We start from the raw sequence: 27917 nt of genomic DNA on the forward strand, positions 1-27917 counted from the left end.
GTTTTTTCAGTATGCCATGGCAGTTACAAGCTTAAAATAAAAATGCTGTATTTTATACTACATTTTATTGCTACTGCTGGGTAATCCTTTGTCACCAAATGTATCTCCCTGAACTTGCTCTTTCAACTGCAAATATTCTTTTGTCTCTGTCAGCTCGTTAACAGAAGAACTGGTGTATTTTTGTCATTTCCCAGGTTAATTTTAGTTAGGTAATGGCAATAAGTGTTTTTGGAGGATGTTTCAAGAGTATTTTAATGTCCAGCAATTAAACAAAGGTGCATTTATTACTTAGGCTCAGCACTACTTAGCTTTATGTCACTCCTAAAAGAATTTTTCCATTGCTCCCAAAAACTAATCAAATCTAATTCATTGCAAAATAGTTAAAGATGTGGTAGCTCTAAATCTGTGTCTCTAATATGCTCCTATTAGTAGCTTTTAGATCTTAACATCTATCTGTTGCTAATGATCAGAGTTGGTTAAATCATTGAGAAAAAATTCACACCATTTATCTGTTGATTGATGGGGGGGAATCACAAATAATTGTCTGATAAATATTATTCAACAGCTCTGTTTAAAATGGTTTCACAGCTTGAAACATATAGTCCTGGGGGTTTGTACTGATAATGGTGAAATAGAGGCTTTTCTAAAAACAAATTAAAAATTATTTCATATCCCAAATAAGAGAGGTAAATCCATAGCTAAAATAATGACAATTGTCACAAAAACTCATGTTTGCTGGATTGGGACCTTAAGTGCTGTTTGTAGGGGAAATCTGGAATCAAACTCGGAACTTGCCAAGGAAATGTGATTTCCAAAGATCTTGTTTTAAAAATGTATTTAATTTGTGCTTTTTAAGCCCACAGCTAGTCTCTGGATGGTATGTGATGGTTAATATATATATATTTTTTCAAAACATTCAATTTCATCTTTAACATTTAATTAGAGCCAGCTCTGCCTTGATTGTTATAATCATGTTGAAAGTCCATGCAAATTCAAGCCCCTCCCAGAGGGAAGGGCCTCAATACATATTGTTGATGCCTTTAAGGAAGAGATTGCTTTGAAGTGATGCTGTTCCTGAGCAACAGCCCAATGAACCCTAATGTAGAAGACAGGTTTCCAATTCCAAAGAAACTGTTTGTTGCAAAGATCATGGCCTAGAAGTTCCTCTTTGCTTTTCTTGGAGCCTCTTTTCCTACAACTATCTCGATCTAGATCAGACCAGGAATGTGTGCAAAGGAAGGGTGGCAGGGAGGGAATTAGAAGTTAAAAAATTGATCTCCCCTTTGGACCACCTCTGAACGTTCCCAATTGTAAGAACAGAAACACTGTTTCTCAGATAGTTAAATATTCTCCCTTGAAATATTCCCGTTAATACTGTAAAAGAACAAAGATCATTAAGAGACTACGTAGGCTTAAAATAGCCTTCTGTAATACCCTGCAATAAAGAAACCTATAATCTCTAATAATATTAACTACTAAAGAAAATAACCTCTTCCTCCTGCTGGTAGAAATTCCATTACATGAGCCTAATTCAAGAAACTAAGTCTCGTTGCTGGAATTCTTGATCTTCCTCACCTCCACCCTTCCATACTATTAAATATACCCAGTTGTTCTGTCATGTCTAATATGATACTGTAAATTCTCTTTCTACTTGTATTCGGCTCTACCACATCTTTAGGCACTGTAAAATAATGAATAGTAATTATCATCTAGATCTCACTTGCTCAGGCTAGGTTCCTCTCTGTTCTGGAGAAATCTTCTAGTTCCTTTTATTTACACTTCTATTCCTATTGAGGAAAATGTGTGAAATAACTTGGAATTGGTTGTTATGGGACCAATCCTGGAACATGGTGCAAAGAGATCTTAAAACTGCACCCACTAAGTGTGCAGTAGGGATTCCCTTGGCCTGCGGGAATCCTCAGTTGCTATAAAGCTGATGGGGCTGAGAATTCCCTTGGTATGGAGCAATCCTCTGATGGTTTAAAGCTAGACTAGCTGGTTCTATGCCAGGGCCCGCGTGCCTCCCCAAGTACGGGGCAAGACCTAAATGCACTGTGCTCCAGTGAACCTTACAGATGTATAGACCCCTTGAGGGCTATTACAAGCTAATGCAACTTAGAGCAGCTCTTGGGATTTTTAAACTTGTGCTGGAGGTCACTGTAGGCCTCACTGGAGAGCACCACAAGCTCGAAGGTGGTTTAGACCAGAGGATTTAGCCCTGTGAGCTTAGGGCCTAAACCTGCATTCCTTACTTGGGTAAAACTGCCAATGAAATCAATGCTTGTAGAAATCACTGCTTGAACTGTAAGCCCACTGGGAAGGGCGAGAGCCTTCTTGCAGATCTGCAGAGTGTTGTTGGCATTATATATGATAATTAATAATCAGCTAGGGGGGTGTCCTTGTTCACAACTGCGAATATTTAAAAGACTTTCCATTATGAAAAGGTGATAGATCTTAGCACATCTCCAATAGACAAATGCATTTCCTACCTAGCAGTACTCATGTTGCCGACCCTTGTGTCCCATACCACATCCATATGTCCAGTCAGTCATCCATCCTCTCTGTATTACGGCTTTCAGCATGATCTGAGTAGCCATTGCTATTACGAATTTTATCATCAAACATGCATGTTCAGAAACACAACTTAAAAAAGAAGCAGCCCCGTTCAATGAATTAACGTCTTTCAGTGATTTTAGACCTTGTCCCCACTAATCAGATGGAGACTAGGCCAACAAAGGGCATTTTTATGAGGGTTGAGTACTCTCTGAGAGCATTGAAGACCTGCAACATCACATTTGGGGGAATCTACACTTAAAAATGTAGATTGACGTAGTTACATCGCTCAGAGTTATGAAAAGTTTTGTGCCTTGTGCGTCGTAGCGAGGTCAACCAAACCTCCAATGTAGGTGCAGCTAGGTCAGTGGAAGAATACTTCTGTACACCTAGCTACCAGCCCTCAGGAGGGGTGGATTAACTACGTTAATGGAAAACTTCTTCTGCCAATATAGAAAGCTACTTCACATGTCTTCACTACTCTGCCACAGCATGTACCTATTGTGTTTTTTGTTTCAGCTTTCTGCCTTTGCTTTCTGTGGCCCTGATGAGTAAAACCCCTTCTGCATTGCACTGCCCATTTTTATTTCCTCTGAACTCTTGTTAAAAGTCAGGACAGTAACTTCACTCTACATTAGCTAAAATAAGTATGTCCTGCACATTTCAGGGTAAATTTTCAAATTATGCTGCAAGGATTCAGCTGTGCAGTTCCAGCTGATATTAGGAGTTGTGCAGCTGAAATTCAGTGCACGGAATTTTCCCCTTCATGGCTGATGTTCAGTTGAATAGAGAAGACATCACACTGGAATTCTTCTTACAAAAGAATTTTTCACTAAACTAAAACAAGAATTGGCAGTAAGCAGATACTGCCAAAGGGAGGAGATGTACATCAAGATCCAGTATGACAGTTTCACATAAAGACACCCACAAACTCCTGACTTTTTTTTTTTTTGAATGCAAATGCCATTGGTGACACATTGATGTTTCATGCTATGGAAGCTGTATAACTGGAGGCAATCACCAAGGAGTATATTTGAAAAGAAACAACAAAATGTTTCTGTCAGTTCCTGATGAACAGATTATCTACAGGAGTGAGCATCTCTCAGACTTCAGGAGGCAAAACAGTGCTGCAGTTCTGCTCAGGCCCTGTAAGGAAGGAAATACAACACCATGCACATTAAATAGGTGGACTAAGATACATTCATCCTAGCACTTTTCATAGAAATGCTAACATTATGTATTATAGTGAAGTGAAGAAGGCAGCATGAGTAGGCAGCACCCTCATTTTCAACATTCTACTTTCAGACTAGCTACAGTTCAGACCAAGAAAACAGATCAGCTTTGAGTCAGATACCACACTGCATAATGCCAGTTAGGGACCGATTTTGCCCCCTACTCTGGCCACTATTCACCTCTCCAGCGGTGTACAGGGCCCAGAAAGAAGCCACAAGTGTTGGGAGAATTGCTCGGATACAGGAGCTATATCAGGCTAATATCTGAGGCCCTATATACCCCCTCAAAGCCCTCCGAGAAAGGTGGAGTAGTGTAGCACTCAGTGCTGTGGAGGATTCTGTTGCACAATCCATAGACAGCCCTGGGGAGGTTACTGTAAATTATGCTGTGGGCTATACTCACTGCTGTAGCAACCTCGAATCTGCCCTTTCTCTCCCTGGAATGTACCTTCTGTTTTCTGCCTCCCTGTCCCAGATCACTGCAGGAGTTCATTGCTATTCCTATATGCAAATTTATAACAGAAATTGACCAATGCCAACAATCACAATATTAGTAGATTACACTTATTTCATTCTGAAGGATCCCAAAGTGCTAAACATATAGTCATTAGTCATCCCACAATGAAATGCAGCAAGCTTTCTACAGTAGCAACACTATCCAATAATCTTTAGGTAGGGAAGTGAAGAAGAATTTATCCAGTTGAAACTACAGCAGGAATCTAGGAAGGCAGAATGTAATGACCCAGCATGAAAGGAGATTGGATCTAGCACCCTCTGGTGTTACAAAAAGTGTCAGGGGATTTTAATTGAGCTCACGTGTTCCAGGCTTTGGTGTTACATATTATCAAAAGATGCTGGGTAAAATTTTCAGAAGTGCCTCACAGCCAGATTTTTAGAGGTAAATAGTCACTTAAAGATGTCCATAGGTGCCTAGAGGGATTTTCCTAAAGATCATAGGTGTTTTTTAAAATCCCGCTAGGTGTCTGTCTGCATATTCAAGGCATCTAAATTCCTTTAAAAATCTGTCCCTAAGTGAGTTAGGAGACTAATTCCAATTTTCAAAAGTGACTTTGGCACTTAAAGGTCAGATCCTCAAAGCTATTTAAACACCTAGCTCCTACTGATTTTTAAATTGATTTCAGTGGGATTTAGGTGCCTATATATCTTCAGGGACCTGGGCCTTAGTCTTTCCATGAAATTTCAGCTCTTGAGTACCTAAGTCACCTTTTAAAATGGCACTTAGGCACTTTGAAAATTTTACCCAGTACTATTAAGCCCAGAACACCTGAGCATCAAGCTGAGAGACTAATACAATGATTATTCAGAGGAAAGAATATCACTGACTGAGTCATGTGACTAACATGATTTCCTGCAGTAACCTGATCTCACATATAAAAACTGACCAGGTCCACTTAAAGAGCACAATTTCATACTGCAATTTATCCCTCACCGATCAATGTCCATTAACTGCAAAGTATTCCCTGAAGCAGACCAGAATGCTACTGGCCTCTACAATATTATAGCAGAGTGATTCTACCCATTACCTGCCCGTCGGAATATCCTCTGAAGTTAGGGTATTGTTTTTCCTAGGTCGCGGGTCCATGTGGCCTGGGGTGGAGATCACCAAAAGGTCCTGAAGGCTGAACTGGTGACAATTTGTTTTTTGGAAAACTGTTTGAGCACTCTGAAGTTGCATTTGTCTCTTGTCTGTGGAGTTTCTGCTACTCAGATGGATTTTCCTGGAGTGGAAAGCACTTTCTGTGTAAACAAAAGTCCAATTTATATTCTGCAATCAATATGCACCCCAGACCTGTTTTCCTAGAGTCCATGTCTATGTATCTGAATCTGAGATACAAAGGGAGGAGAGATAGAGGGACAGAGTGTAAGAATACTATAGGGGCAGATCTACTGTATTCTTATACAAAGACTTGTGGGTATACTAAGATTTCCTCTCGTGTTGTAATAATCATGTACATTTGAGGTACGCTGCGGCTATCACCCTGTGTTTCCACAGAGAGGCACTAGGCACTTAGATGATACAATACAAATGTGTTCTATGAAGATGACACTCACGTGTTCTACTGATGAGATGAGGGTGGTGGCGAAAAGGGAATATTACGGCCTTGTCTCCTGGTGTGAAACTGAGTTTGCTGAAGAATTTTGACACCAAGATAGGTTTCTTTTCTATTTCAGGCTCTAACAAGTTTTTGTGTGGTATATGGACTTTTGAGTATGAGGTCAAGTTCTCCCTGACATGGGGCGGGAGTTGCTCTCTCTGGTATCCAAATGGCACCAAATTCTGAGTGACTATGCTTTCACAGTAAACCACATCAGTTGCTGTTGTGATTGCAGTCCGAGGTTGAGCCAATGTTGGGAAAGGTTTTGAAGAACAATGAATTGGATTATCTGATACTCTGGAAGAATCCACTGGTGTTTGAAGCTGGAGGGGAAAATCAGAAAGATCAAATTAGGGAGGGGCAGGAGTCAGACTGAGGCTGGTGGTAACTAGGACCAAAATTTTTCTAGTAGCGCCAGCAGTTTCTACTGGATTTGAAATTTATTATTTCAAAAAATGAAAGGCCTGATTCTCTTTTATACTAATGCCCCCTTTACATGACTGTAGTGGAGTTTAGGAGCTACAAAGGGGGAAGAAACAACCTCAGAGAAATACCCCAGTTTATGGGGTTCCCAGGCCAGTGCAGAGCTGTCTCTATAGGTGAGAGGCAGTGAAGTGGGCACACTAGAGGAGGGAAGGAACAGTCTTAGCATAGTGCTCTCCAGATATTGTCACCTGCTGTGGCCAGAGCATAGGCTGGAGAAACCTGGAGGCCGCCATATTTATGCTGGAGGATAGGCAGGCTAACAGCTGTTCCAGGGTTCTGGGGAGTGTACTGCCTTAAAGTCATGTTTCCACTCATTTCCATTCCTTTGTGAAACATAGGTTTGGAGAAACAGATTCAAGGTCTAAAATTTTAACTCTTATGATTGGGGAGATAACTTACAGCTTATATAATGTAGTGTTGTCTGAATGAATCTTCAGAAAAAACAGAAAAATGAGTAAGCTGTAAACTATCCCATTAACCTCAGTGGGGTGCTCCCTTGCTCACAAAACTATATGTCGGCCAACTTGACAGCACCAAGAAATGATTCAACTACCATCTCAGCAGGTGCAGAATGACAGTTGAATATATTTTGGGAAGAAAAATTTGTAAGCTGTAAACTATCCCATTAACCTCAATGGGGTGCTGACTTTGTACTCTAATGATGATAATTTACATGTCAACATTAACCATTTCACTGCTGCTGATTTTAGTAGCAACACTTAGCTATTCTGGGATTGTGGGAGGATCTGGCTTGGACACTACCACCACATTTTTTTGTCCTGCTCTGACATCTGACTTATCTGAACATTGCTGACAAGGACTGACTTTGTAGCTACTGTGTAATCAGAATGGGCAGTATATTGATCCTGTTGTTTAATATAATGGAGTAGTTTCCATTAGAATTATACCCTTTGTAGAATAACAGAATCATAGAAATGCAGGGCTGGAAGGGACCTCAAGAGGTCATCACGTCCAGCCCCCTGCACTGAGGGAAGACCAAGTAAATTTAAACCACCTCAGACAGATGTTTGCCCAACCAGTTCTTTAAAACCTCCAGTGATGGGCATTCCATAACCCTCTTTGGAAGCCTATTCAAGAACTTAGCTCTCTTTATAGTTATAAAGTTTTTTCTAATATCTAATTTAAATCCACCTTGCTACAGATTAAGCCCATTACTATCTGTCCCAGCGAAAGCAGACTTGGAAAACAGTTGATCACCATCCTCTTTATAACAGCTCTTAACATATTTGAAGACTGTTATCAGATCCCTCCTCAGTCTTCTTTTCTCAAGACTAAATAAGCCCAGGTTTTTTAACTTTTCCTCATAAATCAGGCTTTCTAAACCTTTTATCATTTTTGTTGCTCTCCTCAGGAGCCTCTCCAATTTGTCCACATCTTTCTCAAAGTATGGTGCCCAGAATTGGACATACTACTTCAGTTGAAGGTTCACCAATGCCAGCTAGAGTGGAACAATTACTTCTCATGTCTTACATACAACACTCCAGTTAAAACACCCCATAGTGATATCAGCCTTTTTCTCAACTGCATCATATTGTTGGCTCATATTCAATTTGTGATCCACTAGAACCCCTACCTCCTTTTCTGCAGTACTACCACCTAGCCAGTTATTCTCCATTTTGTAGTTTTACATTTGATTTTTCCTTTCTAAGTATAGTAGTTTCCACTTTATTGAATTTCATCTTGTTGATTTCACACCATTTCTCCAATTTATCAAGGTTGTTTTAAATTCTAATCCTGTCCTCTAAAGTGCTGACAACTCCTCTCATTTTATTATCATCTGCAGATTTTATAAGCATAATCTTTACTCCATTATCCAAGTTATTAATGAAAATACTGAACAGTACTGAACCCAAGACTAACTCCTGCAGGGCTCCACTAGATAACAACCTCCCAGTTTGACAGAAAACCATTGATATCTACTCTCTGAATACAGTCTTTCAACCAGTTGTGCACCCACCATTTAGTAATTTAATCTGGACCACATTTCCCTAGTTTGCTTATGAGGCTGTTGGATGTCACCATGTCAAAAGCCTTACTAAAATTAAGATATATCATGTCTACTGCTTTTCCCTTATCCACTATGTCAGTAACTCTGTCAAAGCAAATGAGATTGGTTTGGCATGATTTGTTCTTGACAAATTCATGCTGACTCTATTCCTTAAACCCCCGTTATCCTCTAGGTGCTTGCAAATTGAATGTTCAATCATTTGTTCCAGTATCTTTCAGGTATCAAAGTTAGGCTGACTAGTCTATAATTCCCCGGGTCCTCTTTGTTCCCTTTTTAAAGGTAGGTGCTATGTTTGCCCTGCTCCAGTCCTCTGGGATCTCATCCATCCTCTGTGATTTCTCAGAGATAATTGCTAACAGTTATGATATTGCTTAAACTTGTTCCTTAAGTACCATATGATGATTTTCATCAGGATTGGATGACTTGAATTGATCTAATTTACCTAAATATTCTTTAATCTGTTCTTTCTCTGTTTTGGCAGTCTTTCTCCCCTGTTAATAGTAATTGAGTCGAGCACATGCTCACATTAACCTCTTCAGTGAGCCTGACACGAAGTAGGCAATAGACAGTTTGTAGGCTGGTCTGGGGCCCACGTTAAGTGTCATTTCCAGTCTGAGATGGATGTTTGAATGGACTGGAGTTAGAAATATAGGCAAACTACTACAAATACGTACTTACAAGTGTTCTGCTACTTACTATTAATCTGATGTCCATATCTGCTGCAAAGTGATGACCATGTACTGTGCGGTCCCTCAGGTCACGGTTGGAGTTGTATTGGTCTGGGGCACTAGTTGAATTCTGCACTGTCAAGTTTGGCATGGAGCTGCAGTGCTGTACCTCTTGTTTTTCAGGTGCATTTGAATACTCGTGAGTGTTGGGGTGCTCTTTTGGTGGGATCCTTGCTTCCCCATTAACCAATTCTTTTTTTGTTTCTTTTTCACCTGAGAAACTGTGAAGCAGGAGAGGAGCACCAGGTCCTGACTCTGAACAAAGATAATGCTGAGAATGGAAAAAAAATAATTAAATCTCATATGAATAAATAGCAACACTGTTGCCAGAAGACCCAGGGCCAGTTTCTCTGATGCAAACAGCATAAAAGGGCCATATTCTGGCTGTAAATGGCCAGTGGAGAATTCCTCTTGGGGAGGGGAACTCTCCCCTTGTATAAGCCTAGGGGAGGCAAATCCAGTGCCACATCGCCCTTCACCAATCTGGTATAGGGGGACTGCTGAGGGAAGGAGGAAACTTTTTGGTGGTGTGCCACAGCAGAGCTCCACTGCACCAATCCCCCACTTAGAGATCCCCCTTAGAGATTTTATGCCAGAAATAAAGTTAGAGAAACACACAGGCCGCACTAATTGATGCTGTAACCACACCCCTGGTGAACCATCTCAGTGTCAGGCTGACCTCCAAGACAGGGGAGAATTGAGCACCAATTATCTTGTCTTCAGCAGTGTTTTTAGAAAACACTTCTGATGTCTGACAAAAGGTGACAACCAGATCTAAGTGACGATATTGGCTTATAGGATGCACATATCTGCCTACATGAAAAGACTTTAAATGATTAGCCTAGTGTCCCTCACCTGCTTGGGTGGAGAAAATTGAAAGTTTGTGAACACCAGTGGAATCTTTTTATATATAATATGCCCATCACCACTATTATCCCATCTCGTTAGTTTTCTTGTGGATGTTCTATTTCTGACCTTCAGGCTTCTATTCCCCATGCCCCAAGAAGCAGGAAAATAAGTGAAAAATCAACTGAATCTTCCCCCTAAATCATACCTGTCTTAATCCTTGTGCTGTAGCTGCCCTGCTCACTAACTTCTGTTTGAAAGTCTTTATCTTCTCAGATCCAGACTCCCCCAGAAGCTCTATCTTCTTCTCTTGCAAATGGGCTGTTTTTTGCTCATGCTTCTTTCGCAGTTCCTGTAGCTGCTGCCTGTAGATACAAATGGGTCCTAACAGGTCTAAAATAGTTCTGATGATACCAGTCCCACTGACTGGATCTTGGCTACAAATTCTGCCTTATATGGAACAAGTCTGGTCAGATCTAAAGGCAACATGATTCAGAGTATTGAGCTCTGCGCTTAACTCAGGAACTCTGGAATTCTAATCCTGGCTTTGACATAGATTTGTGAGCAAGTCACTTAACCTTTGTGTGTCAATTTCACCACCTGTCAGATTAGGATTGATAATACTCATTTACCTATCTGACAGGGCCATCTCAAAGAACCATCAGTCAATGTAAAGTGCCATGTAAGTGATGGGTATTATTATTTAACACAAATTCAGAATGCATCCTCCACTCTACTTAATAAAAATTGAGCTGGAAATCCACCATACCTAGCATGTTCTTCTCGTGCCTTAGAAGCTGCAGTCTCCTGAAAAAGTGAATTGTTGTGCTGGAAAAATTTATCATATTTGTCCAAATGAGATTTGGGATAAATTCTGCGAAAACCACCTATGTTTTTCTCCTCATATTTCTCAGCTTGTTTCAACCAAGTGGCCTGGCAGTTCCTATACTCCTCAGCCCTGAAAAAAAAATAAAAATTCAGGTATAACCATTAACAAATCCTGTGGGATCCAGGCCTGGTGCTAGGAACTTATGTTGCTATAACGACATTGTTCACATCCCTGAGCAACACAGTTATATCGACCTGACTCCCAGTCGATGGGAGAGCTTCTCCCATTGACATAGGCCTGGTCTACATTGGGGCGGGGAGAGTATTTAGATCTATTTTTCGCGGTGTCTTCACTGCGCGAAGTCGACGGCTGACGCTTTCCCGTCGACTCCGCTTGCGCCTCTCGCCCTAGTGGAGTACTGGAGTCAATGGGAGAGCGCTCGGCGGTTGATTTTTTGCGTCTAGACTAGATGCAATAAATCGACCCCCGCTGGTTCAATCGCTGCCCGTAGATCAATCGCTGCCTGTAGAGAAGCCCATAGCTATCACCTCTCTGGGAGGTGAAGTACCTACACTGACAGGAGAACTCTTCCCTTCAGTATAGGTAGCATCTTCACTGAAGCACTACAGTGGTGCAGCTGCAGCATTTTAAGTGTAGCAAAGCCCTCAGAGAAATCTCCAGAGCAGGAGTTATTTTCATTTCACACTAATCGCATCCCTAATCCTGTCATCTTAGTTTTGGTGAAATGTAGAACGGTTCTCATTTACCTTCCTACATAATTTATAGCATAAATGTAAAGATTATCTGCAAAGGAAAAAAAATGAGCTTGTCTTTCTGGCTTCCCTATGGTTGTTAACAAAGGCCTGAAATTTTATTTTATTTTTTGCTTGTTTTTTACATTATAAATATGGGAACTGTCTAAGCTGGAAGACTCTATGAAGACTAAAGAACTAGTTAAATGATGCCATCACAACAGCCAAGAAAGTGAAAGATGAGCTATCGAGAGGGGAAGGAATTTTTGGTCAGGTCATTTTTTTTGCTACTTTAAATGAATTGTTCAATGAAACGTTAATTAACATTTTGAATAAAGGAATACTTTGTTAAACATTCAGCATCCTCACTTTTTCAATTCAGTTGTGAAGAGCTTATAATAAACAGCCCTTACAAATCCCAACTGCGTGCCAACAAAGCCAGGAAAGATCAGACTTTACATTTCTGGTATTTTAAAGGTTAAAAAAACAGGAAAGAAAAAATCTTTAAAAATGTCTGTGCAGGCCATCTGTATACACCATAAAGAAGCAGAAAAAAAAAGACATAAACTAATTAAAAAACATACTTTGCAGGTCACTTGAAAATTATGGCTCACATAATCTGAGGAAATTAGATGAAGCTGTATGAGAACACACCTGGTCTCTCGAGAACGGCATTGCTCCAGGAGTCTCTCCTTTCCTCGCCGTTTCTCTTCTTCTAGGATTTTTCTCTTGTCACAGGCCCCTAAATTTATCAGAACCAAAGTGTCATACAGCAGCTGGTCCTTCACTTCTTTGTCTAACCAGGAGTCAGTGGTGAAGCTTGGAGAGTGATTCACCTGAAACAACAACAAGAATGTCATCTATTTGCTGCAGTTGAGATTCAATGGAAATTACAACTCAGGACATAAAACAAGTCTGAAATCTAGATTAGTGGGGATTCCAGCCAGAATCTAGCATTGGCAAGGATCCTTACCAGACTTCAATTTGTGATATAGGTGTATAGTAGGATTCCATGGGCCAAATTCAGAAGTGACATAATGGGTGGGACAGATTTGGTAGAAAACAGGTGCAAGTGGCAGAGTGATGTAGCTTGAACCAACTTAGTATTCAGTGCAAGATCAGTAATTTATATTAATTTGATATGCTGTGAGGACCAAATTCAGGCTCTGGTATTAGCAGGTGCAGCTCCCATTGAGGTTAATGGATAACCCTGGAAGATTCCTTTGTTCAAAGAACTGAAGGGTAAGGCTGTCCCCATGAGCTAGGATTCCCACATGCAGAAACAGATTTAAATTTCAAGGCTACAGATCAATGTGACTGTCTGTGGGAATGACTGTTATTAGCTTATCTGTAGTCTCACCCCCTCTGCTGGTCACACATCAGCTTAGAAAGCTGATGGAATAATGTAGGAGATGCTACAGGATGGACTTTTGTTAGGAAATCTAGAGAAACGAAAAAAGCAAAAATCGGTGTTAAGGAAGAAGCTGGTGATAGCAACTCATGTGGCTGAATTTGGCCCCAAAGTCAGGGAAGGGTGAAAAAAGATACCAGTTCATGGTATGGATATGTTATGAGATCTAAGAGACTTTTGCTGTGGTTCTTACCTCAAGCAACCAGGGTTTGAGTTTGTGATCCAATAGAATATCAAATCCTAATATTTCAAAGCAAGCACTACCCACAGCGTGGTTGGGGAAGCAAGTGTGATAGTTATGTTTGATAACAGGATGTGCTGATATCAAGGTTTTAATAATAACATCTTCTATATCCAGCCACATCTGGTCAGTATCATAGCCATGTTTCTGCATGTACTTATTAAAGGTGGAGAGCTTCCTATGAAAAAAAAAAGTAAGTTGGTAGCCCATATTAATGGCAAATCAGTTCACAGTAAGCATTTTTCTGTATGTTTCCAGGATGCTTAAGTTAAGCATAGAAATTTAGGCCTCATGGAGATCCACATACCCGCAGAAACAAAATCTGAATTAACAGAACAAATTGTTAGTCAAACCCTTGCATAGATCAATGTAAGAGCTTCTCAAACACTGAGGATGGGAGACACACTAATACGTGGGTTCTCAGCCAAGCATACTATGAATTTCAGTCAAGTGTGTCCTGCCTGCCTTTACCATATTGCTAACAGGGAGAGGATCCCAGATATACAGGAAAGGATTCCTTGTATGACAAAGAACCACCACTGTTCTAATTAACCTCTTGCTCTTAGGACAGCTCTACGCTTGAAAATTGTATTAGTATCGCTAGGTCAGCTGGGGGGGGGTTAATGATATAGTTATACTAATAGAATCCCTAGTGTGGACACAGTTATACTGGTACAAAGGCGCCTTATACTAGTATAATTATTCCTCTTCATGTATGTGAATAGCTATACCAGCATAAAGCATCTCTATACCAATATAACTGCGTCCACCTGAGTGAGGGGGAGGGATAGCTCAGTGGTTTGAGCATTGGCCTGCTAAACCCAGGGTTGTGAGCTCAGTCCTGGAGGGGGCCATTTGGGGATTGGTCCTGCTTTGAGCAGGGGGTTGGACTAGATGATCTCCTGAGGTCCCTTCTTCCGACTCTAATAATCTATGATTATATATAGATTTATCTACATTAGATAGCCCAGTGTAACCACCAAGGGCAATAAACAGAGTGATGTAATCCAGAAGCATCAGTTGCAACAAATGCATTGGTATTTTCAACTTGAAGGATAGTTCACTTTTTTCTCTCCTGCTTCTGGCCTCTCACTGTTACTCATCTGATCTTTAAATGATTTATATAACTAATGACACAAAATACACTGTTCACTGGCTGCGCAGAAAGAAATATTTCCTAAACATATGTGAAAAAAAGTGTGGAAATGCATATGAAGATACATAAGAACAGACTAGCATCACTTGGCTGTGATTAATGTTCTCTCCCTCTTACCTCTTACTTCCAGAATCTTCATCTCGGACAAAATTAGTACTGTGCTTGTTAATGGAATAATTAGTCAGGTGCATGCAGATATCATCCTGCAAATAAACGAGTGGGTTATAGGGTGACAGAGACATCTGCCTTCTTCACTCTCCCTGTACATGATGATATCTGGTCACACTACTTAATGCAGAAAAAATCTTCAGTGCAAGACATTTAATATCAGTACTTATCACTCTAATGAGCCCAACACAGTCTTAAGCTCATTTAAATAGGACCGCTTGCATGAGTAAAGTCATTGTGGTATGTTATTGTTTGCAGGATCAGCCTCTAACTGCCAAGAAACTATTATGTAGTGTTAATGTGTGCTGTTAAACTCTAGTTATGTTCTACCACAGAGGTGGCTGCATTTCAGTGGTGGGTGAGATGATTCATCTATAACCTTACCCATCTCACTTTGATGAAGTGAGGCTTAATTATTATTGTTTGTGAAGGGCGTTATGTTAACAGGGTTCTTTACTCACCAGATTGCTGTGTGAGGGATCAGAGTAGGCTGATGTAGCAAAGCGTGCAAGGCCCTCACTATAGACAAATATCCTCAGAGGGTCACATGATGTCACCAGCACATAAATCCTCAGATCAAACTTAAAACGATCAATAATAAAAGGCTGGGAAAAAGAAGACAAAACTGAGTTGCTTATAGTTTGTTTGAAGTACAAGAGGAACATTAGTAACTCATTAACTCAAGGCTGAGGTGATGAAAATAGCTATACAGTCACACCTACAAGCTGAAAAAACAAAACCAAGACATGCAAACCTTATAACAATACTTAGCACATATATATCACCTTCCTTCTTCAAAGTGCTGGGCAGATATTCAGTAATCGAGCCTTACAGCATCCTTTGGGAGATAACACTTCCTTATCTATCTCCATTTTAGAAATTGGGAAACTATCTAGGTTAAGACATTCCATCCAAATAAGGGTAATTGCAAACCTTATGCAGAGCATCATCATTTTAATACGATCACATGATTAGAACTAGTCATGGACACTTAATAGATCATGCATCCAACGAACTGGGTATTCACCCACGAAAGCTCATGCTCCAATACCTCTGTTAAATAAGGTGCCACAGGACTCTTTGCTGCTTTTAATAGATCTAGGTGTTCTTAACATGGTTATATAGCATCCAGTAGAATGGGCCCTAATTCTGTTTGTGGTCCTGAGTTTTACTACAATGCAAAAAACAATTTACATGTAACCCAGTATCCTGGATATAATCAATTCTTGCTAGAGTACCTTCCTCTTATAAATGATGTTTCTTATAGTTATTCAAATATTGGGAAATTAGGGAAGATAAGAACAATAATGTATTCTATAGTACTGGGGACAGCCGCAACACTATAATAATAATGAAACTAATCCATCATAGAGTTCTTTACATGTTCTCAGCATTGAACAAACTCATTAATCTTCATAGACCCTATGAGGTAGATAGGCTCCCCCGCCCCCCATTTTAAAGGTGAGGAAACAGACTCGGAACAGTGTTTTGCTGAAAGCCACACAGTGAGTCAGTGTAAGAACAGATATAAAACCCAGCAGTTCTGAATCCCAGCTCCCCAGACCATGCTTTATCTCCCTTAAAAATCAGTAATAAAGAACAATAATGAAACATATTCAAAATGAAAGAACAAACCAGAGTAAAAACTTAGGTTCTGGTATTAACATTATAGGCAGCGCTGGCTCCAGCTTTTTTGCCACCCTGAGCAGCAAAGCGGGGAGAAAAAAAAGAAAAGAAAAGATAAAGCTGATCGGCGGCACTTCGGTGGTAATCCAGCAGCGGGTCCTTCGCATCCTCTCTTCCTCTCTGGCGGCAGCTCAAAGAGGAAGAGAGGGACTGAGGGAACCGCCGCCAAATTGCCGCCAAAAACCTGGACATGCTGCCCCTTTCCATTGGTCACCCCAAGCACCTGCTTCCTTCACTGGTGCCTGGAGCCGGCCTTGATTATAGGTGTCCCAAAGACACAGGAGATCCTGGAGGCTTGAATGTGGATGTTCGCTATGAAGAGAGGGTAATGCCAAGATGTCAACTAAAAGATTCTTGAGTAAGAAAGATTTGTGGGACTGGGTACAAACAATCCCTTCGCTCTCTCCTCCAGTTGGGCCTACAAAAATATTGTGTCTCTTTGAGAGCTAACTCACTCTACAGGAGGAAGGAGATTGCCCTCATCCAGTTAGGTTCACCCAGCAAAGGTGAATTAGTTTAAATAAAAAACTTATTCAAAAATGATTTAAGAACCCAATGGCACACAAAAGAGGGATTATTTCAAAGGGCATGTATTCAAAGGCAACGACTGCTGTTTATGATCGGCTGATCACAGGCAAGCAAGGCTGAGCTGAATTAAACTCTGGTTTAATGACAGAACAGTAGTCTTGGTATGTGGAATAGGGAGATTACTCTTGAGATGTAGAGCTGGCAGATCATATCCTCTCCGGGTTTTATGTCTTTCACAGATCTGGTGATGAAGATGCCTCTCCCCTGACAGCTGGAGTCGGGCTTACAGATGTATGTCTTATGTTTCCTTGATCTGCTATAGGTCTGCAAATCTCCGTAGCTATTGGAAGGAAAGAAAGAACGAAAGATCAGAATTACATGATTCTGAGGTTTGATGTCTCACAGCCTACCAATGCTAGAAATGTTTTTGCAGACAAATGCAAATGTCTAAAGAACCAGTGATCACAAAATAAAAAATCTGTCCCTCCAAGGCCTGGAATACAACCTGTTCTCTAGCTCTCAGTAAACCTTTATTTCCAGTAAATGCAAATTTGGAGTGAATCACACAGTCTTACGGGAATAATCCCTTTTTTGATTTTTAGAGAAAAGAGACTTAATATGATGTAGAAATCATCTCGCCTTCCAACAAGGGAAGATACCTCATCCCATTGAGTAATACAGCAATGGACTTCATCCAGAAAAATAAAAGGAATTTTATTCCATTCACTGCCAAGGGGTTTGCATCGCCAATGAACATTCTAAGGAAGACTCACTCAGCAGGAAGACACCAGGTCCTGGGAAAGAAGTTAAATTCTTTTGGAAAGAGCTTTAGCATCCTGCTCATGTTCCTGGCCAGCAAATCCTTCCTACAGATTTCACTCATCCCAGGGAAGTGGTTGATTTTCTGGAAAGAAGTCCAGAGAAAAGGCATAATAATAAGAATCTTTCTGGTCTCTAGGTCATTTGCACTGGGGAAAAAAGTAATAATTTAACATCTTCTCCACCTCACAGAGATGAGTACCTGGTAACTTTTCATTTCCATTACCCGATCCAGTGAGACTGAATAGTCTGTCCAATAGAGGTTCCACTCATCATTCTCCCCTGCTTCCCGTAAGCCATACTGCTGAGCAGCCCGACGCACTGCATCATAAGAAAAGAAACAGTTTTAATCATACTAGAAATTTAGACTTAAGAAAATTCTGTTTGGACTCAGAAGGAGCCATAGAATCATGATTCAGTTATACCACTCAACTCAGCCATGTGCAGACCCCTATTCCACTTTGAGTGGTAACTTCCAGTCTTCTAATCCCTATGGATATGCTGCCCAAAAATCATCCATTTTGTCTGACAAATTGGACAGTCACTGGTGACTACTGAACAAGTTGACCTCTCCAGTATGCTGCTAGAAACTTCACACTAGCTAGTAAATCTTGCAAGAAAGAGTAAGCTTGCGTTGTTGTTGCATTGGTCTTTCTATTGGTGTAAAGCAGAACTTCTTTAAATAAACAAATTAAATTATTCATTTTATGTGGAATGGAGCCATTTGAACTGGTTCCCAGTGTTCCAAATCCATGACAAGAATTCAAATCTTGCACTGGCAAAAGTTCATGGATATGAATTCTTGCCTAACTTCAGTCATGATGAGGGAAATATATTTGATGATCACAAGCTAGTCCCTTTAGACAATTGACATCATTAGCAGACTATGCTTGAGGAGGGCAAGTAATAAAATACCAAGGGATACTGTGGGTCAATAATGAGATATCCTGGGAGACCTATGTGGTGCCAAATGTGTGGAATAACAGGAATGCAGGTCAGGAATTAGTTTCACTAGTAGGGGAATCTTGAACAATGCTTGCCCAGACTGCATGAGATTTTTAAATGAGGCTTTCATTTGGGCATGTTCATAAGCACTAAAATTCAGTTAACAAGTCACATGACAAAATAAATTTCATTTTAAACTGAGTTCTTTTTCTTAAGAGCAAATTAAAATGTACTCCTTTTTACATAAATCGACTGGGTCACAATTCTTTGGCTTACCTTCTACATTTGGGAAAGGTGAGAAAGATACTCACCACTCTCATACTTACAGTTGGTCAGACTTATCACAGGTCATCTGGAAAAAAAAAAAAAGCAGAAAGACAGAGGCATACAGACAATGACCAGTTTACGCTTTACGAGGAAGCCCTGGGAACTTTACAGTTGTGCTTCCATAAATTTATGTAAAGCACTATCTAAATGTTCATCTAATAGGCTATTCACCAGGATTGATCACTGTTTTTTTGCTCAAAAAATTATTTGCTGGAGACAAACCAAATAATTACGCATCTAGAAAGAGAATTCAGCGATGAGCACTGCAGAAATGCCTGTAAAGATAAAATAAAAAATAATACTTGAATACCAAAATACCAGAAAACCAGTAGTTATGGAACCAATGTGACCAAGTTTATAGGAAGAGCACTCTTTCTGTTACAGTGTGAGAAAAAGATATGGCAGTTACTCAACAAGATTCATTATTTAGCAATCAACCTATGAATGGGATTCCCCAAAGTCATGAGCCAAAGGCCAAGTGATCAAAAGGTGAATGGGGATTAACAGAAAATATTTATGCTCACAGATTGTACACGTTCTTCTCCTCCTGGGCTATTCTGCACTGCAACGCTTAGTAGCATATCCATTTCACATCAGAACAAGAGCTCCTCCGAACTATGTTTTTCCCATGACCACTAGTGTATAACTATTACTAACTATTACCGTTTAGGTTCTTTCTATACATTCAAGAAAAGGCAGTCCCTACGTTAAGTAGCTGACAGCCTACAAAACTTAAAATCATCACTTTTTCTGAACACCAAAACACCTTCATTTCCCCTGCACTCCAACACAACACTTACCTATCCCTCTCACTACAAAAATCCTGTGTTCCTCCCCCTCTGCATAGCACCAGTCTGAACACCCTGTTCTCCAACATCTCTTCCCCTCATTACCCTCCTCCATTTTCACTAGCTCTACTAGGAATATATTCTACCCTCTTCAGGACTTTTACAGCCCTGTCAGTAGTTATTTCTAACCTCTTTCTCTTTCTTTTCTTTTTCATGGATATGTTAGGATCTTGAATTCTTCTTTTCTTCTCTTCACATCCCACTGTATCCTGATGTATGGTGTCCAAGGCATTATCTTCTTTTTCTAGTTCTCTTGGTAAAAAGTTTAGTTCAGTTACATCTTTCTCATCTGACTCTTCTGTCTCCTGCTTCACTTCTTCAAAGGATCCATATTTTTGCAGCATAGCTGATGCCTTCATCCTGAGGAAACATCCACAACAGACCAGAAGAAAAATGAACTGAGTAAAGGGATGAGCAACAGTTCCATCAACCTTTTTGTGAATCCAGCTGCTTCCTCAAATACAGCTGATAAAACAGAGTAAAGTATAACTCCTCACATATTCCCAAGTTAGGAAGAGAGATGTTCATCCCCTCCTCACGAGTTCATCCTCCATGCTTCTCTCCCCATTCAGACAGGATCAGAAGGAATATTTGTACCTATATGTATGTACCTATATATGTATCTGCTTTTACCAATAGTGATTCCCATCTGAATGACATCTCTGCACAGGGAAATAGCTTTTTTTGATGCTGATGAATATTTCTAAACTCCTGCTATCTGTGATATTATGCTAATAGAACATCAGGAAGGTGTCTTGATGTGGGTCCTTAGTGTTACTGCAAGAAACTACAGTGGAAGGATTAATAGCTTTTGTCTCATTAGAGTTAAGGCTCCCTTAACATCTTGTTCTTCCTCTCTTCCTAAAGGTTCAGTCCTGCTCAGACTTGAGAATTCAGTGCCAGCTCAGTGCTAACACATGATCAGAGGGATGAGATGAATCAACATCTATCAAATCTACAGGTGAAACTCTAATCTAACAGATCAGGTTCTGCTGCAAACAGAAATCTTTGGCAAAGTAAAGGGAGATTAACAATCTTGATATAGAAGTTAATGTTTCTCATATATCTATGGATTGTACCCTGCCCTTCCAGCATGGGGTTGTATTTCTAAAATGCTCCAGGAGGTAAGGATTCCTTTCTCTTAAAGTATAAATAGCAAGTACTTCAGAAAACAAACTCTAAAAAACTTTATATTAACAAAAATGTTCTCACTCTTTTTATTTAAAACATAATTTTTGTTTGCACTTAAAAATCTCCTTGCAGTATTTACCACCTGAGTAGTAAATATTGTGCTAACTTTTGAGAACCAGAAAGTGAAACTATTCTAATTCCATTATTACATACAAAGAATTGAATGAAGCAGGGGAACTGTGGAAAAAATAGAATATGATCATGTAATTAAAGACTTTATTGTAATGCATACACACAAGGAAGGCGAATTAGAACACAACCTAACTTTGAGCGCTTGACTTTGCAACTTTAATAATGTTCTTTTAATGTAGTTTTGTGTATGTGATTTTTGAGGTTTTTAAAAAAACAGACTGAAAAAACAATTTCCATCATGTGGCAGCATATTGACATCCATATGTCAATGGGTTATCAGCAATGTTGCAGCCTTTAGCCCTACCACATGGATGTTTGCCATTTGAGCTAACAAGTAACTGTCATCCTCTATAAGCAGCAGAGAATCCTGTGGCACCTTATAGACTAAGGGCTGGTCTACACTACGGGATAAAATTGATTTTAGATACGCAATTTCAGCTACGTGAATAACGTAGCTGAAGTCGAATATCTAAAATCGATTTACTCACCCGTCTTCAGCTGCGCCGGGGTCGATGTCGCAGCTCGCTGTCCAATTCCGGAAACTTCCGTGGGGTTGGTGTAGTTCGGGGGGGGGGCGAATCGATATACAGCGCGCTCGATGGATCGAGATATCCCGTCTAGTTAGACGCGCATATCGATCCCAGAGCAATCGTTTAACGCGCCGATATGGCGCGTAGTCTAGACGTACCCTGACAGACGTTTTGGAGCTGAGCTTTCATGGGTGAATACCACTTCGTCAGATGCATGTAGTGGAAATTTCCAGGGCAGGTATATATTGCTAGCAAGAGCTAGAGAAACGAGGTTAGTTCAATCAGGAGGATGAGGCCTGTTCTACAGTGAAGTGTAAAACAAGAGGAGGAAGACTGGTTCCGTAGTTGGCAAGCCATTCACAGTCTTGTTCAATCTGAGCTGATGGTGTCAATTTGGCAATGAACTGAAGCTCAGCAGTTTCTCTTTGAGTCTGGTCTGAGTTTTTTTTGCTGCAGGATGGCCACCTAAGGTCTGCTTAGTGTGGCAAGGAGGTTGAAGTGCTCTCTACAGGTTTGATATTGCCATTCCTCAGTCTGATTTGTGCCATTATCCCTTCCGTAGAGACTGTCCAGTTTGGCCGATGGTCTAGCAGAGGGGCTTGCGGCTATGTGACGCATATTTCATTGGGGTGGATGTGAGGTGAATGAACCGGTGATGGTGTGGCTGATCTGGTAGGTCCTGTACTATGGTGTCGCTGGTGTAGATAGTGGGCAGAGTGGCATCGTGTTTGTGCATGGATTGGTTCCTGATGGAGTTACCATGTGTGGTGTTGCAGTTGCTGGTGAGGAAACATTTCAGGTTGGCAGGTGCTGGCGGGTGGGGATTGGCCTTGCCACCAGGCCTGTTGAAGTGTGGATAATTGTCCCGGCGATGGGTGTAGATCCCTGATGATGCATGGAGGGTTTTAGCTGGGGGCTGTATGCGTGGCCAGTGGAGCTGTTGGTTTCTTCTGTCGGTTTGTCTTGCAGTAGGAGGCTTCTGGGTACACGTTCTGGCTCTGTTGATCTGTTTCCTTATTTCCTTCGTGCGGGTTTTATAGTTTTGAGAATGCTTGGTGAGATTTTGAGGTGTTGGTCTCTGTCTGAGGGTTTAGGATCATGGCTGTTGTACCTCAGTGTTGCTGTAGACAACGGATCGTGTGATGGCCCGATGGAAGCTGGAGGCATGAAGAGGATAGTGGTCGGGTAGGTTTTTCGATATAGGTAGGTGTTTATGTGACCATCCTATTTGCACCGTGGTGTCTAGAAAGTGACCTCTCGTGTAGATTGGTCCAGGCTGAGGTTGATTGGGTGGAAGCGTGTGACAAGCTGGTTGAACTCGTGGGAATTTTCCAGAGCTCTTTCCATGGGTCCAGATGATGAAAGATGTCATCAATGAGCGTAGGTAGAGAGGGCTGGTGGATGAGAGCTGAGAAACGTTGTTCCAGGTCAGCCATAATATTGGCATATTGTGGGGCCATGCGGGGGCCCCAAGCAGTGCCAACTGATCTGGAGATATATATGTGCATCAAATTTGAACATTGTGTGTATTGATAAGGACAACAGAGCTCGAGCAGCCAGTTTTGCTGCTGGGTATCATCAGGGATACTGTTCGACAGCTTGTTAATCCATCTGCGCGTTGGATTTTGTGTAGAGAGCCTCTACATCCATGGTGGCTAGGATGGTGTTTTCTGGGAGGTGACCAATGCATTGTAGTTTCCTCAGGAAATCAGTGGTGTCACGGAGATAGCTGGGAGTGCTGGTGGCATAGGGTCTGAGTAGAGAGTCCACATATCCAGACAGCCCTTCAGTGAGAGTGCCAATGCCCGAGATGATGGAGCGTCCAGGATTTCCAGGTTTGTGTCATCCTCTATGTGAACCAATGCTAAAGGGGAATGGAACACTTTGCCAGTGGGTTTCCGATATGTTTGAAAAGATTGCCAGAATTTTTTAACATGGGCAAAACAACATTTTTTTCATTACCCTCATTCTTGGAAACACCTGTATAGTGTTGGCTGAATTTTATTTTTTTTTTAATTCAGCCTGAGGCAGATACCCAGGATGGAAAATTTCAGCCTAAATGGTTAAAGTTTGGCAAAGTTATAACCAACTGAAAACAGAGTCTTATAATGGGGAATGTTGAACAATCTTAATAATATGTGGTACTACCAGCCTGCCTATAATACAGGGGATTAAGTGCAGACAGTATATGAATGATTACATTTATAAGTATTTTTAAAGTGTTCAGATTTAATCATCTAAATAATATTAGTAGCACAACCAAATCTATAGTTAAAAAAACATGTTTCACTTTTAATTTGATAGCACCTCTTTAAATGTTAACCTGAATCTCTTTACAAAATTTGACCTGGATTTCTAGCTCCTGTGCCCAGAATGAACATTGGGCTCTCCCCAGCTCTGGCCACAGCATGGAGAAGAAATAGCATGTTACAGTTTTTATCTAGTTGTTGTCTCTGGGGTAAGGGAGTCACAGACAGACAAAATAACAAACACAAATCCCAACTGATGAAAGAGTGAAATATGCCAATGCCTCACATATACATGGAGGGCCTGATTCTAAACTCACATTGATGTACATCAGGAGTTACTCCACTGAATTCAACGGAGCTACACTGGAATAAAACTGATGGGGGCTGTCCATATATTATGTAATACATATTTTGGTGATTTCCAAAACCCACCCAACCCCTTGTAACACTGCAACAAACACTATGTCATGCAAAATTAAGGACCACCAACCCACTAATATGTTGTGTTATTTATGGGCACCCCCATGTAAGTGAGATCAGAATTAGGCCCATTATTTTCAAGACATTTGTGTGTTTCAGTATAACTGGTTAGATCTGGCTTTCCACTATAGATCATTATGGCTTCTGTCTAGTTAGAGAATGCTGAATATTGTTTTTTGTATTGTCTCACATTTTAAAAAATAGAGCTTTTCAAAGGAAAGTGTAAAATGTATCTTACTGATCCTAGATCAATACAGTCCTTTTGAACTTTTTATTTTTATTTTATTTTTTTTTTTTGGTCATATAAAGGCAGTAGCTTCTTGGCAAGACAAAGCATGGTATAAGCCCCAATCCTGGAAGATTAACCACGTGATCTGACCCATAAGCAAAGCCACAATTCAATAATTAGCAATCTTTCACAAAAGAGAAATTATGATTCAATCGTTCCCCCCAAAATTCCAATGGAAACAGACTTTTAATATAAACAACATAACAAAAAAATAAGCAAATATTCCTCTGCAAAGTTTTCAAATATTGCAGCAATATGCTACTGAACAAATAAACCAAAAAATGAAATTGATGGCAAAATAAATGCAAAAAGTAAATAAACAGTGAAGAATAAATTAGATGTAAATATTCTTTTCATTTTTATAATCTAAAGTGTTGCCAGTAACACAGGTGAGGAATTTATATATAATTCCTGTGTTACTGGCAACACCTCAGATTAAAACATTATTAAATTTGATATATGGTAAATTATTTTCAGTTGACATTGTCCCTGTAACAAACAGAGCCAAATTCATCCCTGCTGTAATTCCCTTGAGCCTTGTTTTCATCAGATTTTTCTGTCAAAAAATTCTCACTGGTACTACATCCGGTTGAGCACCATTGTATAACAAATGGCAGTATTAGTGCAGAATGGTGTTCCTAGCCTCTATTCATCAGAGGATGGAGATGGATGGTAGGAGAGAGATCACTTGATCATTGCCTGTTAGCTTCACTCCCTCTGGGGCACCTGGCAATGGCCACTGTTGCTAGACAGATACTGTGCTAGATGGACCTTTGGTCTCACCCGGTACGGCCGTTCTTATGTTCTTACCAGGGAACACTGGTATTTTTACTGTCATATATTTAAGACACAAACGGGGTCATAAGACATAGCCATAGAAGTCATGTCTACTGTAGCATTTTTACTACAGCTACCACTGGTGCAGTTAAACCAGTACTAACAATTGGCAAATTCTGGCAAAACCCCTAGTGCAGGACAGCCTTAAAGTCCCTAGTATTACAACAGGGTTGAATTCGGTCCTCCAGCTTAAGTTGTAAAGGAAAGATTTCTCAAACTCTTACTAATCATACTGTTTTGAGGGCTTGTGATGACATCAATGTTTGCAGGACAAATATACAACATTGAACTCTTGGAAGATAATTGAAGAGACTGAGCATGATTCTCCACTGCTTTGAATCTTGTGTAGTCATTCACATCTGCGCAAAGTGGATGAAAGACGCTACCATCCAGTGAATGAATGATTTGGTAGAATTATACATTCATTTCACACTTCTCGCATAGGTGCAAATGACGACACAAAGTGAAAAGGAGTAGGGATGCAGGGCCACTGAATTTAAAATGTGTCAGAAAATGTTATTGTATTTGTAACATATAGTCTTTTTCTCTTATGTATATATAGTATAACTGATTGAATCAAACTATTTTACAAACATTTTATATCCAGGCCTTTTTTACTCCAATCCAAAGACTACTGTAGTCAATTGGAGCCATTCTATTTCTTTCAGTGGGCTTTTGACAGAGTCCACATGCCACACTCATCTCTGCGGTATCTGAACATATACACATAATTCAGGATGATTATTATTGGTACATGTTTACATATTTTCTCCTGGTATTCCAATATTTTAATTCTGCATTGCTCATGCAGAAGAACCACCTGTAGATTAAACTGCAGCTACAGATTCTCCAAGCAGCAACTTGCAAACTTACTTTTAGAAATTTAATTATGAGTAATGTAATTTATAAATGGCTTTTAGTTCAATTCTGAGTAATCAGACAGTGGGGGTGTTTCACCAACACCCTAGGTAATCTTGTATTATCTACACAGATTTCACTATCAGTCACTGCACAACATGGATAAATTATTGCACAATATATGTCCTTGTTTACCCTCTGTCTGATATCTATATGCACATCTCCCTAGGAGAGGAGTGTGAAGAATGGGAAGGGGAAATATCACTGGGTAAAGAAGGTGGGACTAGAGATAGAGAGCGTGAGTGAGTGACTGAGTATAAACAACAGGCACTGGGCTCAAGGAAAGAAAAGTGACACCCAGTAAGACGTTCACAAACAAAGACACATAGGCCTTCACCGTTTCTGAACACTTATGTGGCCCTCAGCAAGCAGCCTCAGACAACAAATGGATAGAGCAAGGGCAAGACATAGTCAGATACTGTGCTGCATACACAGCTACCCTTTCTAGGGGAGGCAAGGAGGTTTAGTAGAATATTTATAATGCCCCTACTGTCTGCAGTGCCCACCATATTACAACCTTTGCTCTCCTTCCTCCACTCCTATCCTGACAACATGGTCCACCAGTGGTCACCAGTCAGAGGAACTGGTAAAAGGACAATTCATATCTGGCAGCAGTATGGAAAGCAATGACGTACCATTCCCAAAAGAGGGGAAAAGAAGAAAAAGTAAGGGATTGCTTCCTGTCACTCCTCACTCTTGCAGCAGGGTGGGCCTCTGGGGTCCCTCCAACCCTGCCCCAGTACTGGGGGGCAATGGGAGAGCTCTGCATCAGGATGGGCTCTGCACAGAGGGAAATATAGAGGAATTTGCACAGGGGAAAATAGGAGGGAGCCCTGCACTGGGACTAGGGCCGGAGGGATGCTGAGGTGGGGGCTGTGTGCACCGAGGAGAATAGGGGGGCTCTGTACTGGAGCTAGGGCCAAAGGGACGCTGAGGTGGGGGCTGTGTGCACCGAGGAGAATAGGGGGGCTCTGTACTGGGGCTAGGGCCGGAGGGACGCTGAGGTGGAGGGGCTGTGTGCACCGAGGAATAGGGGGGCTCTGTACTGGGCATAGGCCAAGGGACGCTGAGGTGTGGGCTGTGTGCACCGAAGGAGAAAGGGGGGCTCTGTACTGGGCTAGGGGCCGGAGGACGCGTGAGTGGGGGCTGTGTTGCACGGGAAGAAATAGGGGGCTCGTAACTGGGCTAGGGCCGGAGGGAACGCTGAGGTTGGCCGGGCTGTGTTGCACCGAGAGATATAAGGGGGGCTTCCTGTACTGGGCTGAGGCCGGAGGGACGCTGAGGTTGGGGGCGTGTGCACCGAGGAGAATAGGGGGGCTCTGTACTGGGGCGGGCCGGGAGGGACGCTGAGGTGGGGCTGGTGATCGTGCTGCACCGAGGAGAATAGGGGGCTCTGTACTGGGGGCTAGGGCGCGAGAGGACGCTGAGGGGGGGCTGTGTGCACTGAGGAGAATAGGGGGCTCTGTACTGGGCTAGGGCCGGAGGGACCCTGAGGTGGGGGCTGTACGCACTGGAGATAATGGGCGGGTTCCCCGCTCTTACCTGACCCTGCTCCCTTCCTCACTCCCCGTTTTTATTCCCCAACTCTCC

The 27917-nt window shown here is 41.2% G+C and overlaps 1 protein-coding gene across 3 annotated transcripts; it reads right to left on the reverse strand.

The window, feature by feature from the left end:
- Window positions 1-27917, reverse strand: TTLL6 (tubulin tyrosine ligase like 6). 3 transcript variants are annotated; one of them, XM_032791449.2, is made up of 16 exons: window positions 27870-27917; window positions 19831-20061; window positions 18838-18878; window positions 17784-17902; window positions 17536-17666; window positions 16946-17102; window positions 15010-15153; window positions 14498-14583; window positions 13177-13402; window positions 12227-12408; window positions 10761-10949; window positions 10200-10356; window positions 9114-9416; window positions 5859-6225; window positions 5330-5543; window positions 4111-4286 (listed from the first exon to the last, which is right to left on the reverse strand). In XM_032791449.2, exons 4-16 carry the CDS (start codon window positions 17802-17804, stop codon window positions 4262-4264), a joined length of 2202 nt encoding a protein of 733 aa, XP_032647340.1. In that variant the 5' UTR covers window positions 17805-17902; window positions 18838-18878; window positions 19831-20061; window positions 27870-27917; the 3' UTR covers window positions 4111-4261. The 3 variants fall into 3 exon arrangements, with proteins under 3 accessions (XP_032647337.1, XP_032647340.1, XP_074915753.1); XM_032791446.2 differs by lacking the exons at window positions 4111-4286; window positions 19831-20061; window positions 27870-27917 and adding an exon at window positions 1-3699; XM_075059652.1 differs by lacking the exon at window positions 10761-10949 and having other exon boundaries at window positions 18838-20061.

This window comes from Chelonoidis abingdonii, chromosome 21 (genome assembly GCF_003597395.2).
Source record: "Chelonoidis abingdonii isolate Lonesome George chromosome 21, CheloAbing_2.0, whole genome shotgun sequence".
NCBI lineage: Eukaryota > Metazoa > Chordata > Testudines > Testudinidae > Chelonoidis > Chelonoidis abingdonii.